This window comes from Vanellus vanellus, assembly GCF_965231255.1.
Source record: "Vanellus vanellus genome assembly, chromosome: 1".
In the NCBI taxonomy this organism is placed as follows: Eukaryota; Metazoa; Chordata; class Aves; order Charadriiformes; family Charadriidae; genus Vanellus; species Vanellus vanellus.
The window spans coordinates 17,227,765-17,248,046 of record NC_138905.1 but is presented as its reverse complement, the minus strand read 5'-3'; the positions used below and the strand labels follow the sequence as shown (position 1 = coordinate 17,248,046).

Sequence of the window (20,282 nt, the reverse complement as noted above, 5' to 3'; positions counted from 1 at the left end):
TTCCTGTGCTGATCATTATTTTTCAGCAGAAGGTTAAAAATACTACTGTTTGTGGGTGCAGCCTTGAACAGTAAAGGTAGAAGCCTGATTTTGTTCTCAATGAAGTCAGAATCATCAACAGACCAAAGCAGAAATGAAGTCAAGCTTCAAACTCCATTTTCTTCTTACTTGAAAGGTATTTGCTCCACACAAAAAAAAAAAAATCCCATTAGGCAGTAACAAATAAGAGGACGAACAGAAAAAAGCAAGTTCAATATTTTAGCTCACATAGAAGTTAAAAGTTAACACAATTCAACTTTTCAACTTTTTTTTTTTTTTCCAAATAAGACATAGACGAAAAAAAAGCTTTTACAAAAAATTTCAAAATCATTCTCTGGAGATGTCTGCCTTTCTCCATTTATTCTAAATGAAACCTTGGGCAATCATGCTCCCAGCTTTGGTTTCTGCTTATAGTAGTATAAATCCAAATCAACAAGGTTATTTTTACAGCACACACTGAAGTAGATTGCTGAACTATATTAGATGAAGAATGAAGTTAAATGGAAAATGTGAGAAAATTGAGTGAGATGGAAGCTATGAAATCAGCTACAGAAGTGTCTGAAGGTTACTGAACTTCTGACGAACATGTGTATCTAGTACGATCTGTGCAAAGGTAACACTGGGAGAAGAAGGAAATGTTACCAAAGAAGTTTCCATAAATAAAAATAAGCAAAAAAATATTTTCTGGAAATACCCCTACTGCTAACGTAGAATAAGGTAGGCTCTCACAAACATTTTTTTTTTCACTTTCCCCATTGGAAACTCTTTCTTAAATTAATGTTACCTGTTCTGCAATAATGAATATTTTCCAATTTTCAGTAGTGGTTTCCAAGAATGCAAAGGTAGATATAATCGTGGATGTTGTCCCCTTTGCCAAGAGCTTACAGTTAAGTTTTCAATTAGAAATTTCTCATACCTATAACCCCAGCTGAGAACAGAACTGAAATTCATTTAGAGGAAAAAACACTCTTTACAGATAATGTGCACTTTTGCTATTCAGATATCTGTATTGTTCAGATTTTTCTTAAACATAATCATTTCTCACTATCGATTTGCTGCTTTATTTTTTGTACTACATCCTGCCCTGTGTATTAGTGTTAATACAGTAAATCAAGTAACAATTGTGCATTGCAGCTGTGGAACAAAAAGAATATTAAAAAATGAGAGATTTAATATTGAGGAGAAGAAAGCAACAATACAACTGTAAAATATCCACTATCATCAAATTTTCAGAAAAGAAACATTCTCGCGCTACCTTATCTCCCTAGTTTATGAAGCCAAATCAAAGAACAGCTATGAACAAAAAGACTAAAAAAGATTACTGTAGGATAATTTTAGCCTCTTACCATGGTTGATGAGATGGGAGTCACAACGTAAAAGGGTTAAAAAACAGGTGTAAAGCTCCACCTTAAAACTAATTCAGTCTCTTACTCTATTCCTACTTTTTGGAAGGCTCCTCACACCTGTCTGTTAGAATCCTAGTTTCCAAATTCAGTTTCTTCATAGTCAGTTTACTATCTTTTTTTTTTTTTTATCGTTGGAGGACCTACAGCAAGCAATGCTACCATTCTCACCTTTTCATTGCTGAGGCAATAGTAGACTTCTATTCCCCTCCACTACCAGTGGCTCTCCAGTGCTTCTAGAGGTATATCCCAGCAGTGGGACCACCCCTTTGGTTTAAGAATCACTTATATAAAACCTTAAATGAGGAGAAAAGAGCTAAGAATTTGTAGTATGACTAGCAATTTTCTGATATTTATCTAGGCTGCAGATGTGGCAGGTACTCTAAATATAATGAAGATATAGACTAATAATCATCTCATTTAATGTACAGGTGCAAGTCTGACAGTGATACATACATGCGCATCTCAAACTGACATTTCAAAAAAAAAAAAAAAAAAAATCAGTCCTAAAGAAAGCTATAGAAAAGACATACATTCCAGTTCCAGACTTTCTGATAAATACTTTGCAAATTTAGAATAATTTAAAAACTTCTTCTATCTTTCCTCTAAAACTCACCCCAAAAATTTTCAGGAATGATACTGGTCTCCATCGATGGTAAGATTCATTATCCTTAAAGGCTCTCAGAGACAGTTTTATAAAGACCCTGATATCATACTAATTACAGTAATCCCTCAAAGACTTCTTTAAAATCATATCCAACTGGGGAAACGCAGACAAATACGTTGAAGTTGATCTAAAGCACTTGAACTGCTCAAAACAGTGATCTAAGGTTTGTGAAGCAACCAATTTTTACTTTTTTCAGAGCACAAAATAGTTAATAGCACTGTCATGTGGGAAGGGAAGGAATAAAGTGGGATAAACAGGAAATTCTTAAGTTTGAAAAGCCAATATATCATGCAACCACATCCTAAAATGGAGCTGAACAACCAGTTCTTCTCCTGTAAACTGAAAAACTGAAGGACCCTTCTCAAAGGCACCTTCAGAGCTTTCTGAAGATCCTTTTGTCGTGAGATTTTTCTCATTGTTAATATCTTCCACAGGGAGATCCTCCAGAGACAGAGTTTTTACCTCTCCAGTATCAGACTGTTTCTAATATCACACTCGGGAGTCACAGGGCTCCACTAGAGTACATGGTGCTGCCACCACAGCTGTACAGTGGCTCAGTTTGGTTGGCCAGTGCGTGGGAAGAAAATGATTTTGCCTGACTGTCATTAGATGAAGAAATATACCAAATTCATTAATCTGTATCTCCTTCGCAGGTCTCATCCCTGCCTCATCAGCTCATTCTCTCCAAGAAATTTATATTTTTTTTTTTTTTTTAAAAAAAGGCTTTTCTCAAAAATATTCCTAGAAAAAAAGGTCTCCAAACTGGAAGAACAGAACGGTCCAAATGCTACAGTAAATCAATATCTATGGCTTGCTTTGACTCCACTGAGGAGAAAGCACTGACAGTAAGAGTTGTTTAAAATACTTCACGAACAAGGGCTATCCAAGTCTGTCCCATCTATATCTGTCTACATTACTTCTATAACTTGCCTCTAGAGAGCCGGCAAAGTGCCAGCTTCCTTTTGGCATGAACATTCTAGATTGCAGGGTAGTGGTCAGATTTGGAATAAATACTGAGTATGCTCAGTATTACAGTATCAGAAAGAGGTTAAGCAAACCTCCTAAGAGAACTGGAGAAATCACAAGTTCCTTTTCAATTTCAGAAGGCGGCTGTTCATGCTGACATAGGAGTCAACTATATTCATGTGTGTCCCTCTCTGAGAAAAAGACCAAGACGATAAAAATTGGATTTTCACTATCAGTATTATCCCTAGATAACTGCATTGGAGTTTGAAAAGCATATTAGAATTGGCCTAGTCAAATGCAGTGACACCTCAACATACAGAATGACTCTACATGGTTCTATCTTATATGAAATCTAATGGTTGCAAATTCAGTGGATCTAAAAGCGGATTTTGCGAAAGTGCTATGATGCTGGTTTTGACACCTTTTTTAGCTAATTAGATAAAGTTACTGTGTACAGACCAGCCTAAGAATGGCCTTTGTCCAAGCAAACAGACACTGAGTATCCTGCTGTAATTCAACTACAGAGAAGATTAGCACTTTTTATACCACACTGTCACCCCTTTCACTTTTACAGTAGGGCCATATCTCTGTGCTGAACTAAAGGACAGTAGGAGCAAACAAACTACATTGGCTAATAAAAAAACCCTGCAGAATACTAAAACTAAATGTACACTTTTTGGAGAGTACCCACAATCAAAGTTGCTTTGTGAAGTCATTTCTTGAGTGCAAATACAGTATGAACACTTCCAGAGCTGAACAGTTTCCCTCATCTCTCTTTACTAAGGACAGTAATACCGAATTCCATGTTTTTGCCCTGCTAACCTGGGACAGATAGGCCTGATTGGCAGTGTAACTGGGTACTCACAACTTGAGACCAGATCTCCAAAGCACACCCCAATTTGAGTGCTTCAAATAAGCTATTTACCAGAAAGCAGTATGTTTTGAATTGATAGACAAGGTTATGACACTTTAAAAAATATTTCTATATACTTTGAATCCATAAAAAATACCACCAGTTTACTTCTTAGAAATATTTCAAAGGCAGATATTAAGATTTCTTTAGGTCTTCCTGTCACTCTGTTTCCTTATGTCCCTTCCCCAGCATGGGTCACCCACCAGCCACAACCGTTTGGGTTTGCCCCCCTGCCCTGGCTTGGGCTGCCCACAGGCCACAGATCCTTCAGAGGTGTCCTGCTTTCTGCATGGAGTGTCTCCTTTCAAGGATGCACCTCCAGCAGCGTATCTTCAGTAGTGTGGCTCTAGCAGTATCTTTGGCAGCTGTGTCTCTAGCTCCTAGCTGCCGCCACTCAAATATGTTTGGGCAGGGGCACTGTGTGCTCCCCTGGATGGCAGAAGATCTGGCAGGCAATGGTTACTCACATGGCTTTCAGAGCTGACTGTAACCAGCTGTGACAGCCACAGGGTGGTTCATGGCCCCCTCCCACACAGGTCACATTGCAGTCCACTGCTACTCACACCCTGCAATTTATGCCTAAATATCAGATAGTTCCCTGTCTGATAAAAACTTGAAGCACTTGTTCCTAATAATATTTGAGCTTAAAAACTAGACACATCATCACTTTTGCCGAAAGGTGCCTTGATTCAATAAAGAGATCTCTGAATTCAGTCTATCAGGAGCAATAGGTCACTGACCACTCTCCAAAATTGCTTAGCCAAGACAACTGAGTTTTTATTAGCGAATTAAAAACCAGCTAGTAATATGCAAGACACTCAATTCTGCTTCTGCATGATCTCCCTACACTAGAGGCATTACCTATGTCTCCCTTTTTAAAAAAAAAATGTTTTATAGGTTAGGAATGTCAAAGGTATTTCTAACTTCATGCAGCTTTTTCCCAGGAAGTAGGAGCTTTTCCCATCAAAAGTCTATCGTGTTATCTCTCTCAAGAAGCTTTTGGTTAAGAACAGACAAACATACTCTCACAAAATGTTTCATAACATCACATGACTCAGTATTCAAGTATATCCCATCAGGACATAGTTACATGTCCAGACACTTGATAGAAGTATACGTGTCTCAGGTTATTTGTGATGTCAGTAAGCCAAACACATGCTATTCTAAGGAAGAAAAGTCCAGCCTTAAAAAAAGAAAATGAGCTTACAGATAAAAAGATATGGAAAGCTGTAGGGGAGACATGATCCAATACACCATAATCTAAGGGCTAGTGAATTAACACTACAGAAGTACTTTGATTAAATACTATCGGGACTATCGGGCGGGAAAAAAAAAGGAAATCTTTTGTGATCTCAATTCCTTGATAAAAGTTTTATAAAGTGTCCGATACAGGAAGACAGTAATGGATTTTAAATCAAAAGTCCCATCATATATAAATTCATAGGCAGCAGAGTTTTTTGGGATCCAGTCATACATTAATAAAACTTACGGGGAAAGTGGGTGTCACTATCTTACATATCTGAAATCATTAATTCATAAACCATCATACTATTTTTGATCAGGAAAGGTCATGTTTCCTAGAGATGAATTAACTTAATTTTATTTTTCAGCATTTGGCTCTAAGATTAGTGGACACTATGTACTAGCAGCAGTAAGTGCTTCTAGTTTATTTAGAAGATCGCTTACTAGCTTTTAAAGAGATATCAAGCAACAGATACTAAAAGAAAAAAAAAATACTTTTCTGCATTTATTAACTTTAGGAAAACGTAAATTGACTTCTAAATAAGGGACCACGTAGCTCAGGAAAGCAATGTTGAATACAGAGTTTTTACAATTCCAGTTCATATAACAGAAACTGTAAGTGTAACTTATTTAAGAGTAACATAATTACTTTAAATAATTGTCAAAAAGACAATGTAAACTTACCTGAAACCAAAGAAAATTACGCACCTAATTTTTAAACCAGTGTTTACACATTTGGAATATATGATGAGAAGAAACAATAACATGCTATATACTTACTCGGATCCGATTTAGAAAATGTATCTCTGTCCAAAAGATTTCTGTTAAAAAAAAAAGATAAAAATAATCATAGTTATAAAAAATGGTGAAAGATACAAATCAGATACCAATGCATATCTTTTCTATAACAATTTTGATCGATAGTCAGCTTAGTTTTCTGCCCTCCTAATATGTAAGATTTACTCCAAGTCAGTCAGCACTAATACTTGAGTCATCTTACATTTCATTTGATTATACATTTTGGATTTGAGCAAACTGTGGCTCATATACTCCAATAACATGAAGCGAAAACTAACACATGGCCAGCAGATTAAATATATATATATATTGGACATCAGGAACAGAAATACCTTTAAATCACAAATGTCTACCAGAGGTTAACTTGCTAGTTGAACCCAAAAACTTTAGACTTTACTTAAAAGAATGGCTACGAGACCTCAGAGCCATCAGGAAATATCTGTAAGAATCTGTCATGGATGAGTAAGGTAAAGAGTACTAAAGCATACACAAGACATACACCAAAATTAGGAATTTTCAAAATATCTACAAAATACCTAGTAAGAACTAATTTCTTTGTTATGCAATGCAGTTCCAGTATCGTAGCCACACTTCAGCCAACTGAGAATCATACACAGATAAGGAGCCTCAAATTAACAATAACTCTAGAGAATCAGGACTGACCAGAAAACCATTCTCAGAATAGCTACCAACATTTCATCATTCAAAAATAAAAATACAAAATTTTAAAAAATTAAATTATCTTGACAAACTAGAAAAATGGTCTGAAAACATGATACCATTGAACAGGGACAAGAAAGAGCTATTAGACTTAGGCAGGTAGTTTAAGGCAGGTATTAAACTTAATCAATAGCAAAAAATGCATCAGAGCTGCATATAGCTGCATATACAGCAGTTATGTCAAAAATGGTTCCAGACATCACAGTAGATCACCAATTGAATGCAGGTCAGGAATCTTGTGCCTTTGGGAGAAAGGCATACTGGAATGCATAAACAAAAATGCCATTTTAGAGTAATTGTCAGTTCTTCATACCACTGGAAAAGACTCAATTCAAGCAATAATGTTTTGGGGACTCCAATTTCTTGCAGTCTAAGACAGACATGGAGCCATCGGAGTCCAGCAGAAGCAGAAATACTCAGAAGTCTATAGAATATATCTATGAGGAAAATACTGCTGCAAATCAAAGCTGACCTCCATGTAATATAGATAGAGCAAGTCGGAAAAGGTTTAACCCTAAATTGAATCTTCTGCACTGCATGCGCAGAAGTTGAACTTTATTTTACTATCTTTCATTGTTAAAGGTGGCCAGACATGATGTGAAATCCCCACCATTGAAGATCTTTAAAATCATGTTAGGTAGTTACAAGTCCTAATAAGTTCTTTGATACTACCCTGGAGCAAGAGGGAGGATTAAATAACCAGTTTACATCCCTTACAGCTTATTATTTTTAATAATTAGTACAGCCTCTTCAAAGGTCACCATTTATTACTCTAATTTAGATCTAAATCACATTATTTTTGTGCTACTGAACAGTGCTGAAAAGTGTATTAACATGTTGCTCAATACAGGTGTTCTAAGTGGTCCACACAGACTTCAGGAAGGAAAAGATACTGTATTCCCCATTTAGGTACTGCCAAGTCCACATTTCAGAACAAGCAATATGAATAAAAGACAGCTTCAAAAGAACGTTGGGTGCATATGTTTTATTTACTTCGGCCAAAGTAGGCACTAGGATTAAAATTAGTATTTGTAAATGAACCTGAAGTCCGTACGTGCTATTTCTTCAGAAGTTCTCTAATCCATTCAGAAGTAGGACTCTTCTACATGCATTTAATTATACTCTGAGAGACTGTATTCAATCTTAACCAAAAATCATAGAATGGTTTAGGTTGGAAAAGACCTTAAAGATCATCTAGTTCCAACCCCTTGCCATGGGCAGGGACACCTCCCACTAGACCACTCAAAGCCCCATCCAGCCTGGCCTTGAACACCTCCAAGGATGGGGCACCCACAACTTCTCTGGGCAATTTGTGCCAGCGCCGCACCACTCTCATAGTGAAAAATTTCTTCCTAATAGCTATTCTAAATCTCACCTCTTCCAGTTTGAAGCCAGTACTGCTCATCCTATCGCTACATGCCCTTGTGAAAAGTCTCTCTCCAGCCTTTCTGTAGGCTCCGTTCAGGTACTGGAAGGCTGCTATAAGGTCTCCCCAGAGCCTTCTCTTCTCCAGGCTGAACAACCCCAACTCTCTCAGCCTGTCCTCACTGGAGAGGTGCTCCAGCCCTCTGATCCTCTTTGTAGCTCTCCTCTGAACCTGTTCCAACAGGTCCATGTCCTTCTCGCGCTGAGGACTCCAAGAGCTGGACACAGTACACCAGATGGGGTCTCACCAGAGCAGAGAAGAGGGGCAGAATCACCTCCCTTGACCTGCTGGCCACGCTGCTTTTGATGCAGCCCAGGATATACAGTTGGCTTTCTGGGCTGTGAGCACACATTGCTGGCTAATGTTGAGCTTCTCATCAACCCCCAAGTCCTTTTCCTCAGGGCTGCTCTCAAGCCATTCTCCACCCAGCCTGTATTTGTGCTTGGGATTGCCCCGACCCACATGCAGGACCTTGCACTTGGCCTTGTTGAACTTCATGAGGTTGGCATGGGCCCACCTCTCCAGCCTATCCAGGTCCCGCTGGATGGCATCCCTCCCCTCCAGTGTGTCGACTGCTCCATGCAGCTTGGTTTCGTCAGCAAACTTGCTGAGGGTGCAAATATAAATTGAAATACTAACAAACCCAGGAAAAACAGCAATTCCAAGTCTGTATTTGACAATGACCACTACAAACTGCTTTACAAGACAGTACAGTAAGGTCTGCAATATCAGAATTGCCAATCCAATATGAAAATTGCCTCCTATTCCTCTTTAATTATACATACCTAGATATGCCATTAATTCACGGTAACTAGAATTGGCTTTATTATCCCAAAATGAATTGCTATAAAAACCTAGAATTAAGGTCATATGAAATAGTACATTAGGTTTTGGGATAGGACTCGCATGCTCACCATTAGGATTCCAAGCAATTTTAATTCCTCTACATAAATACCTTATAATTGGTATGTTACTGTTTGTGACTGCAGATTAAGATTAAACCATTTTAATGACTCTTATACTGAGCTATGGTGCTTTGAGTTTTTTAAAAATTTCCTACTCTTATTTTGTTCCTTTTTAAGTTTTCTTACTCTGTTTTCCCATATACATAAGAACATAAAGAATGGCCATACCAGATACTGTAAAGCTCAGTCTATCATGATACTCTTATTCCAGCAGTTGCAAAAAGTAGCCACCATGGCAACAGCAAAAGAACAAGGTAAGAATCTGTAATACTTCCCAAGAATTCTCAGGGACTTCTTGAATTGAGAACATTTCTACATAGACAGTATCCCTGAAAGGATTGTAAAGGCTGAGATACCAAAGTTTACCATTGTAAATAAGGCCAGTAAGTGTCATTAATTCACAGTTTTGAACTAATACAGCTTGTAATACCCTCAATTTGACCCTTCACGCATTTTACCATAAATAAACAGTGTCTTCAGAAAAGTTTGCAGACATGCCTGATCTTCCAAATCATTAATAATCAACCAAAATAGTAACATAAGAACTTAAGAAACTGTTCAAGCTATGCAGCCAGTTTCAGAAGGAACTTGAGGACTAGTGCCACCAGAGAAGAAAAAAAAAATACGTCTGATACGTCCACTAAATTACCTAACAGCTCAAGAGGCTGCTCAATTTAACTTGTACATTTTCATTTCAGTGGGAAAACAATCAAACTGCTTCTTTAAATACATGAAAATTGGAGAAATATATAAAAAAGAAGAAAGAAGACTTGATGTATTTCTGGAACTTTATGTAGTCTTTATCCCCTTAATAGCCAATGTCACTTTCTGCACAAGCTGAGTGATCATAGAATCATAGAATTGTCTAGGGTGGAAGGGACCTTTGAGATAATCAAGTCCAACCATCAGCCTAACACTGCCAAAACCACCCCTAAACCATGTACCTAAGCACCATGTCTATCCATCTTTTAAATACCTCCAGGGATGGTGACTCCACCAATTCCCTAGGCAGACTGTTCCAATGCCTGAGAACCCTTTCGGCGAAGAACTTTTTCCTAATACCCATCCTAAACCTCCCCTGGCATAACTTGAGGGCATTTCCTCTTGCCCTATCACTTGTTACTTGGGAGAAGAGACAGACCCCCACCTGGCTACAACCTCCTTTCATTTAGTTGTAGAGAGTGATAAGGTCTCCCCTCAGCCTCCTCTTCTCCAGGCTAAACAACCCCAGTTCCCTCAGCTGCTCCTCATAAGACTTGTGCTCCAGACCCCTCGCCAGCTTTGTTGCCCTTCTCTGGACACGCTCCAGCACCTCAATGTCCCTCCTGTAGTGAAGGGCCCAAAATTGAACACAGTACTTAAGGTGGGGCCTTGCCAGTGCCAAGTACAGTGGGACAATCACTTTCCTAGTCCTTCTGGACGCACTATTCCTGATACAGGGTGTATTTCTTTCCCCTTTTCCTGAGGAAAGCATTCTCTGATATTCCACTATTTGGTTTCAGGAAGCAATCCTGGGAAAGCTCACAAACTCAGAAACCAGAAATACCTGAAACTTGTTTCTTCCACCTAATTGACATATCAAGAGAAAGAGACTTCTATTTTGACGGAACATGGTGAGTATATTTTTCTATGCCCATTAATCCTTTCAGATAAAAATGCAAAGAGAAGGAATTGCTATCAATTATGAGGAAAAAAAAAGAAAAAAAAAAAAAAGATGTATGCTTTTACCTGGAGAAATGTGCACATCAAATACCCACAGCAAAGCAGCCTTGGCACATCTGTACAGAAAGCATTATTCTACTATCACAGATCCTTAAGGAATTCATTCGGCACCTGCCTGTTCTGGAATGGACCTTCCAAAATGGTTGCAATAGCATAGAAGATGACTAAGGGAAAAAAAAACAACAAAACAAACAAATAGGAGCCATGGCAATAACACCCACTTAGTGCAAACTGGAAAGCACAGTAAATAAGTTAAAACCTATTTAGCTATGCCTTGCAGAATCACTTTGTTCACACAGTTTCATGAACTCCATAAAGATTTGCCAAAATAACAGTTTCTGCCCAGTGCTTTGCTTCAAAAATTGTTACAGAATGGAATGGAATGGAATGGAATGGAATGGAATGGAATGGAATGGAATGGAATGGAATGGAATGGAATGGAATGGAATGGAATAGTTCAGTTGGAAGGGACCTGCAATGATCACCTAGTCCAACTGCCTGACCACTTCATAGCTGAACAAAAGTTAAAGTATGTTATTAAGGGCATTGTCCAAATGCCTCTTAAACACTGACAGAGCTCAGGGCATTGAACACCTCTCTAGGAAGCCTGTTGCACTGTTCGACCACCCTTTCAGTAAAGAAATGCTTCCTAACGTCCAGTGTTTTGTACTATGTTTAATGTAAAAACATCTCATAGGTATTAATCAGACACTGCAAGATTCACTAATCTGGTTAGCAGTAGTAGCTAAACAGATACCACTACAGTCTATGGGGCTTTGTACAATCTCACATACTCTATACATCAGACGCATGTTGACAAAGACTGACCAACATTAAAAAGTAACATTTACTCACCTTGTTCACACATACTTTGTTTCAGATTTTACTTTATTTTAATGATCAATATCTGAACTTCCTGCTCTGTAATTTTTTTGTTTTAAATTTAACCCTTTGTTAAACCCAACTGCTAAGTAGAAGTAAATCCAATTCCCCCTTCAGAAATGACAGAATTCTGTCACTGAAGAACAGACCACAGTAACTACAGAACTGAATAGTTTAAAATCTATTTCTCTAGTTTTGAAAACAAAACAAACCCCCAAAAAAACCAAAACTGTGTTCATACGACTGGAAAAATACTTCTTTATACGTTGCTTTCAACAGCTCTGAAATACCTAATGACAAAGATGTGGTTTGTTTCAGATTTTGCCAGAATCTCTCCGGGTGTTAGGGTTTTACGTTTCTCTTCAACTTTAGATTACATTTAAGTGCATGCAAAGATTCCTTGGCTGTGAAAGAAAGCACTCAGCAGTTCGCAAACACAAAAGTTACATGAGCAAAATTATTTTTAATTTTTAGAAAATACACATTTTCAATAGATTATATTCTCACATAAGCATACTTTTCTCACAGTACACTTCTATCACTCCATGGGAAGAAGAATTGTCTCTAGTCCATTAAACAGTTCATGAAACAAATGCATTTCTGTTTCTCTCACTTAATGCTGGGCCCACATGCCTTTTCAAAGGAAGATCCTGAACGAAAAAAAGAAGCACCTCCTCGCTTTTTACTGTGCAGAATAGTATCCATTCTACTACTAATTGTAACGTAACTGTATTACATCCTAGTAGTCACTGTCCCTCAGCCCTAGCTGATATTACTGGACTTGCAACGGTCAGTCCTAGGTAAGACAACGTATGATCCGAAGAGCCTACTTGAGTGAAGAGTCTACTTGACTTCTCGCAGAGTAATTTCACAAACAACTTTTCAGTTGCAGTGCTAGCTTAAGTAGTCACCCTGCCCGAGCTATTTACTCTCTCCTTCTGTATTCTGTCAGAACACAATAAAAAGCAAGCTATTGGCCTCCACATCTCTAGATTTAAAATGCCTAGGACTTAAAAGCAATTTAGACAATTTCTCAGAATTTTATCTTCTTGTCAAAATAACTGGTTCTCCTAGGAAAGGCTCAAGGGTGAGAAAACAGTGGCTCTTCTAAGAGGCAATTAGGGTAGCCTCTTCCTTTCTGTTCAGATTGTCTCCGCTCTTTGGGGTGCTAGAAGGACTGGGAAGAAAGCAAACATATCTCCCATATGCAAGCTTAAGAAAACATCCACAATACCTCTTCATAACCTTTGGAGGAGTAATTGACTCCTCCTGTTCACAAGAAGATGAAGAAATAATTTTCATCCTCCCAGTAACTTTCATTGTCAATTTAAACATATGCTGGTTCAGAAGCCATTCTCTTAAAGGAAAAAGAAAGGGAGAAGCAACATGAAGGGTCAGACCAGCAGTGATTCCATGAGTTTTATGACGACCCACAGGAAAGTCTTCTCTGGCTAGATGTACACAAACAGTTTTAGGATGAAACATCTATTAAAACTGCTGACTACTCCTGGGAGTTAAAAAAACCCAAAGGAATTGCCCAGTTCATTTACTTAAACACAGCAATAGTTTTGCAGGAATTCTGTGGAAACAGACAGGAAGTACCAGATTATGAAAAGACACTGTTGCAGATGAAGCAGACCTGAACACAATCTTGAACTGTTCCAGTTTAAATAAAAAAAAAAAGTCCTCTTAGGAACATCACAAACTGGTTGAACTCTGTTTCAATACAAACCCAATTATTTTTTGAAATAAATAGAATGAACAAGCTAGACGTGTTTCTAAGGCTGAGCAGGTAAACAGTCTCTGGCTCTGAGCTACTAGTGACATATCCTGGGGGAAGGCACTAAGATCACTGGTGGTGGAAAGACCTGTCCAATCTAGTGCCAACTCACTGGTCCTTTCCAGCTACTTTCACCAAGCTCATCCAAATCCATGCTGTCCTATTTTAGATCTGATTTCCTTAGGAATGTATAGTTAATGCAGTGCTTCATTAACGTATAACAATATATAAAACGCATAGATTGGTCTTCTGCATTTTTTCTGAAACAACTCTTAAAAGGTAATTTAGAAAGCAAACGTATACCATCAGTGTAATACTCCTCATCCTTTCTCAGCCAATGCAGGGGTGTTGGTGGGTAAGGCACGAGTTAGATAGGCAGAGAAAGAAAGAAAATGAGAAAAATACTACCACTACAGAAAGTCTTCATAATACATTGAAAGCTGTTACACACTTACTGGTACCTAGCCCTTTTCCTGCTGCCAGGCTTTCCTTTATACCCTGAGGCCTAAGACTGTTGGTTTAGCTGTGGGAGGGTGTTACAGTGAGCCACCTGCCAGAGTCCCACATGCTGCCTGGGGAGAAGCATGGCAAGCATGGAGTTTACAGTGATGGCAGGGGCGGAGCAGGTGGTCTCGGAAGGAGTATGATGTTGACAGCTTCTTCCTCCCCACTCTGAGGACCCCCGCCTGGGGCTATTTTCCCAACACACTGTTACATCTTGCTCTTGCTTCATTGGTCTCCAACTCCATTTTACATCCAAATTTACTGTATATAGAGCGTTTTACATCTGCTTGAGACTAGCTCTTTCAGCTCTTTTGGTTTTGCCCAGCTCCCAGCCCGCACTTCTTTACCAACCGCTGGTGACCTCTTCACAGCATTGGGTCCCCAGTGGCATCCCGAGCCCCCTCTTTTCAGCCTCTGCTCTGGCTCCTCCACCCTGCATCCTGTGTCCTCGCTTGCAAGGCCTCTGCTGTCACACCACGCCAACGCTCCTCTGCACTACACTGTCCTGCAAGGGTCACAAATAGGTCATTCTACACAGAATAACTACTTGCTACTACTATCTGTAGAAAGAAATATGGTTATACCACACAATTACACAAAGACAAGCCAAAGTGAAACTAACTGAGCAGTAGCCACCTGGTCATTAAAAAAAAGCTGGGTTTAAAAAACAAAGCTCCATGTAGGCAAAGACAAGTTTAGACAAAACCTGGCAAGTCCTGAGACTTGCACAGTTAGTGTGAAATCTGTTCCTAGCAATCGCAAGACTCAATTTACAGGGCAACAGATCTGCCTTAAATTCTGTAAGTCACATGGCTGCATGCTTGAAATTCAAACAATATAGACACATAGGTGAAAACCAAACCATGTAGGCTATCAGGAATGCATCTTCATGACTATTTTGTTGGATACTGCCACCCATTTATATTTTTTCTCCCAGAAGCCAGTCGGCTGTCTAGGGAGTTTCATTTCAAAGAAAAAAACATGCAAGATCAACTTTCTGTTGTTGGTCACACATAACTACTCCATAGACTTTTAATCCAACCTGGACACATATGCAAAGAAAGCAGGAAAATGAAAACCAGACATACAATCAGGATGAATTTTATATTCTGTATTTTGTACAATACAGAGTTACAAGTGTAAATAACTTGTTATGGATCTCTCTTTTATTATTGCATCTTTCTGTGGCAGGGGTTTCTAACAAATGATTAATATTTCAAAAAAAGCCCAGGAGGTAAGAACACTGGCTGGAGAGAAGCAATCTTGCCAGAAACCAGTGCCTAGGACAGTCAAAGATATAATTAAACATACTTTTGAGTACCGCAACCACGAGAAAGGGGCTGGTTAAGACTTTCAGACTACCAAACAAAAGGAAAGGCAAAAATTCTGAAGTAGTACTTTTTGTTCCTCTGTGCAAGAAACCTGAAATCAAATTATCTTCATTACTGAGGCTATGATTTGCTTAATTTCATTCAGCCCATTCATTAATACTAGATTTCTGTACAAATTGTGAAGCGGCATAGAACTGATCCAAACCAGGCAGGGACAACCGATTGTATTTCTTTTGAATTAACCATGATAAGGTGTTTATGCTGCCTTTACACACATTAGGCCCGGTGTGGGAATACAGCCAGTGTAGAGCCTATCCAGCACACACCCAGAATGATGAGGACAGACTGTCTGATCCAGCATAAAGTCTAGCAGACCAATACTATCGTAAAAAACTTTCTGAATTAGCAAAGTGACCCTGTACTGTGTCAGCATTTTACAACATGTACCATCTTTCGGATAACCATGTCATCTTTGATATACTACTAAGAGTCATAAAGTGATCAAACTTCACTTTCCTACAGATACTAACAAAATTACTCTCAAGAAGATAATTCTGATTGATAGTCCTCATTTAGTAAGTAAATTAACATGAGGCATAATGAAACTCTTGGCCTTTCTTGTAAGATAAGGTTTCATAAAGGCTGTGGCTTTTCCTGTAGGGGACTACAGGAAAAAAACTAGGTCAGTCCACACAATAACCATGAGAAGCAGAAATCACCATTGTACAGGTCACAACAAAAAGTGAAAAATTTGTCAGCCCATTAAACGACATTAAACTTTGTATGTTCACACACAGCGCAAACTTCAGGATATGTGATAACCATCACCTACTTGTGTTCTCAGCATTAAATACGCTAGTTCAGCCAACAACATAGTAACTGCACTGATAGTAGGGAAGATGGGAACAGAATATGAAGTTTTTTCAAGATTTAACTAGATTGGAATCAGTGAAGAACATCAGCAGAGAGGGAGATACAGGATGACAGGCACATGGCCTGAAGCTTACCTCAAGCTCACATGGCACCACAAGTTTACACACACAGCTGGTAAGCAAAGAGTCAAGTCTAGGCACAGGTCTATAATCAGTATGCAGTGCAAATACCCCTTTAAAGGAAGGGAACTCTTTGGGCTGGAAAACTGTAGTGGACTGAAAGATCAAGAGCAGCCTATATTCTCTTTTCCACACTGATTGGAGGGCCAAGGTCCTGATGCTTCACTACATGACAATCGTGCAAAATTATGCCAGGCAGCAACAAATAAAGATCAAATAGCAGGTGACAGTGACATCTTCATCAGAGCACGGATGGCCTCCTGGGCATGTGATGAAGAGCTACAGGGCGCAGAGGGAGACAGCTACTAGAATAATTGATCCAGAAAATAGTGGACTATTACCAACAGCAGAGGACCCTCTGGGATGACACATTTAACTTATGGCCTCTTGAGCCAAAGAATACAGATTCCTGATTAAAAAATACTCAAGAGGTTTGGAAATCTACATCTTACAAGAGTCAGAAAAGAACCGTGAACTTTTTGTTTGATATGCAGAGTAGTAGTAACTAGAAAGAATTAAATTCATTTCTTGCTTTTCTAGCATTTTTAAAACTACAGCCAATGCTGGCATTCAATAAGCCACGGGAATCATATGAAAAGTTTTAAGTCACGAAGAAACCTCAGAAAGATCATCACCTGATATCCAAAACATTTCTGGATTTTATATACAATTTCTCATCCTATGAGATGCACTTCTTCTAAAGGCTAACTGATGTACCCCTGAAGCTAAAACAGGCTGGCTTGCAAAATAAGTAGTAGTGCAATGCCATCTGCAAAGTACTGGAACCTGGCTAATTTGACAACATTGACAGTATGGGCATACAGGGCAAATTAACTTGGGAAATGCTGACAGATGAACCACACAGAATTAAAAGCTAAGTGAATAGAAGCTGTATCTTTACTGAATAAGAAGAAAGGAAAAGGAAAAAAAAAAAAAAGATTACAATTCTATTTTGTGGCACAAACAGCTTGCACTGCTTCACTGACCACCAAGTTACACTACTTGTACAAACTGGAAGAAGTTCCCATATTTCCTATAATAAAAACAAGCAAAAAAAAAAAGGGGGGGGGGGGGATTCTAGGAAGAAAGAATAGTTATCAGCTGACAATTGTTGATGTAAACTAGTGACAAAATTGGTTCTACAACTCTTTGGGTATCACGGGAAAAATAGTGTCATGACCTGAACTATTTTAAAAGCATTTATCTTCGGGCGTTAAGGAATACACAACTGCTAACTATTAAAGAATTTTCAGAATTCTCTGAACTTTGCAGTTTGCTCTTGCTGTATTTCACAATTTCATTTAACACTACTTTTCCAGAGCTTTAGCCAATGAATGTACTTCCAGATGAATCACAAACATGTGTTAATCATTAATCTCTGCCCCAATGTCTTTCATTTTACACTCAATTTTGAAGCATGATTTTGTAATCAAAAGCTGTCATTCCAGCACATAAAGAAGAAAGGAATCACCATGGAAATTCCCATCCTTCTGCACTTGACATTAAGACATATCAGGATGATAGACCATTTTTTAACAAGAAAAAAAAAAAGCAGTTTTAACAAAACAGCTGTGGGTTTTGAAGATACCTACAGAGAAATTAACTGTATACTGAAATTAGTTACAAGTGAGGTAACTAAGGTTAGAATTGATTATGTCATATACCTACATTTCTCCGTAACTATCTGATCAATTCTGAAATCATTATAAAAGCAAGGTTTGACAAAAACACTGAAGGTATGTACAAACAATAGCTGGAATAAAAGAAACTCCCATTATAAGTGAACTGTGTCAAATCCAGCATAAGTGTTTTGACATCTGTTATTGACAGGTTATTTGAAAAACCTAAAAGTAATACTAAAGGTCCTGGATTGCTTTTACACACGGCAGCACACCCTTAATGGGACCAGGGTTTTCTGTGGTTGTTGCCAGTGAACTTTGCAGAGACAGGCAGTAAGTGTGTTCGTATGTCAGCCTCGTGACTGTTTCCATATTCCAAATTCAATCTTACTACGTTTCTCATCGTCTCAGACTTCTTTTGAAATGCACCCTTGATAAAACGTCAAAGCATACTTTGTTTACGAAGGGAAAAGAGGGAGCGGTCTGACAATTTACGTTTAGAGCACTGCTGTTGTGTCCTCGGAGAAGTCGCGTTAACAGCAGCAACTCCGGGCACCTATGTTAGAAAATGGAGCAACGCACTGTAGCACAAACTTTGTCTCATTTCCCGTCAGGAAAAAACACTAACTGTGCAAATTATCCGCTAGAAGCTGCCAACTCTGCTGGTGAAAGGAACTACTGCTCTGCAACTACTAGGCAATACTTCAGGAAGCTGCAAAACGTGAACGAAGATACGAATATAAAAGCCCACAACTAAAATGGGACCTCTAATGGGAAATTCTCTGTGCTTCAAGCGAGAAAGCAGGAAATTTGAAATACCGACAAACAAACCATGGCCAAATAAACGTCGAGGAACAAAGCTGCGTACACTAGGTTTTGTGTTACGGGTTGACGTTTTTCTTAATTTACCGGCCGCAGCGTTAGGATAAAACGTGACGAGGTATCACGCCCGGTTTCGTAACAGTTTTGCAAGAGACCCCCAAGCAACCTACCGGAGGATGGCTCCGGACGGGACTTCCCCCCGTCCCCACCCGCGCCACTCGGGACAGCCCCAGAAGTTCCATTCCCGCTGCAGAAAAACCCTCTCCGCGCACAGCGGCGCGACTCCCGCTCCGAGCCGCGCCGGGGAAGGCGCGGGGAGGATTTGGGGCGGCGGCACCATCAACCGCCCGTTTCGGCAACGCCGACAGCGACCCGCAGCTGCTGCGGGAGCCCCTCCCCGGGGTGCGCCCCCCTTCCCTGGGCCCCGCTGGCAGCACCCCCGGTGCGCGGCAGCGGACCAGCAGCCGCCGCTCCGGGCTCTGCCCGCGGTTGGGGAGTCACAACTTCCCCGCGCCACGGACGCTCTCCGGGGACGGGAGGTAAAGCGGAGAGCAACCCCGCACCCGACCGCTGCCCCCTCCCCGCTCCGCTGACAAGCCCGGGGCGACGGGTCCCTCCCCGGCCCCGGCACACCAGCCCGCTCGCCCGTCTGCCCCCTGCGACGCCCCCGGGGCCAGCGGGGCAGGACGGCCCTCAGCCGCCGCCGTACCTGCAGGACACGGAGAGCTCCACCTTGGTGGCCGGGATGCTGGAGCTGAGCACGTTAAAATCCCCCACGGACGCCATCTTCGGAAACCCACCACTTCTGCCCGGCTCCTGCTGCCCCGCCGGCTTCTCCAGCCCGAACATGGGGCAGCGCAGGGAGGGAGGCAGGCAGGGAGGGAAGGAGGGAGGAAGGCCGGCGGAGAGGGAGGGGAGGAGGCGGCGCCAAGGGGGCCCTCCACAGCGCGACGCCGCCGCCGCCGCCCGTGGCGCGGAGCACCGGCCCGACCCGCACCGCACCGTAACGCCGCCCGCGGGCTGCCGCCGCCGGCTGAGGCGAGAGCGGGGCGGGTGACGTCACCGCGAGCGGGAGCCGCGCGTGACAGCCCCAGCCCGGGGTGCCCGGTGCGAGCGGCCGCCCCACGGCGGAGCGGCAACGGGCGGGCCCGGAGCCGCCCGAAGGGACGTAGCGCGGCCGCGCCTCCCCCGGTCTCTTTCCCCCTCGGCCCCCGCACGGAAAGTCCCGTCCCGTCCCGCAGGCTAGCTGGGGAATCCCCTCCCTCCCGGTTTGTGAGCGAGCCTGCCCCGAGCAACCGAGCGACTCCCGGCCTCGTGCTCCGGTGGCTGAGGAGAGCGCGGGCGAGCCGCGCCCTGGCCGGTAACGTCCCAAACTTCAGCGCAGGCCCGTGGTGAGGCGGACTCGTTCTCCCGGGGCCACCCTGGGGAACG

At 41.0% G+C, this 20,282-nt stretch overlaps 1 protein-coding gene across 1 annotated transcript in view; it reads right to left on the bottom strand.

Moving 5' to 3' along the window:
* The window catches only part of CPNE8 (copine 8), a 109,890-nt gene extending 90,151 nt beyond the window's left edge, over positions 1–19,739 (bottom strand). The window contains exons 1-2 of the mRNA XM_082495561.1: positions 19,561–19,739; positions 6,011–6,051 (exon numbers count right to left, since the gene is read on the bottom strand). Coding sequence (XP_082351687.1) covers positions 6,011–6,051; positions 19,561–19,700 — 181 coding nt within the window. The 5' untranslated portion in view covers positions 19,701–19,739. The remainder of the gene's footprint in view (positions 1–6,010; positions 6,052–19,560) is intronic.
* Positions 19,740–20,282: the final 543 nt, after the last annotated feature.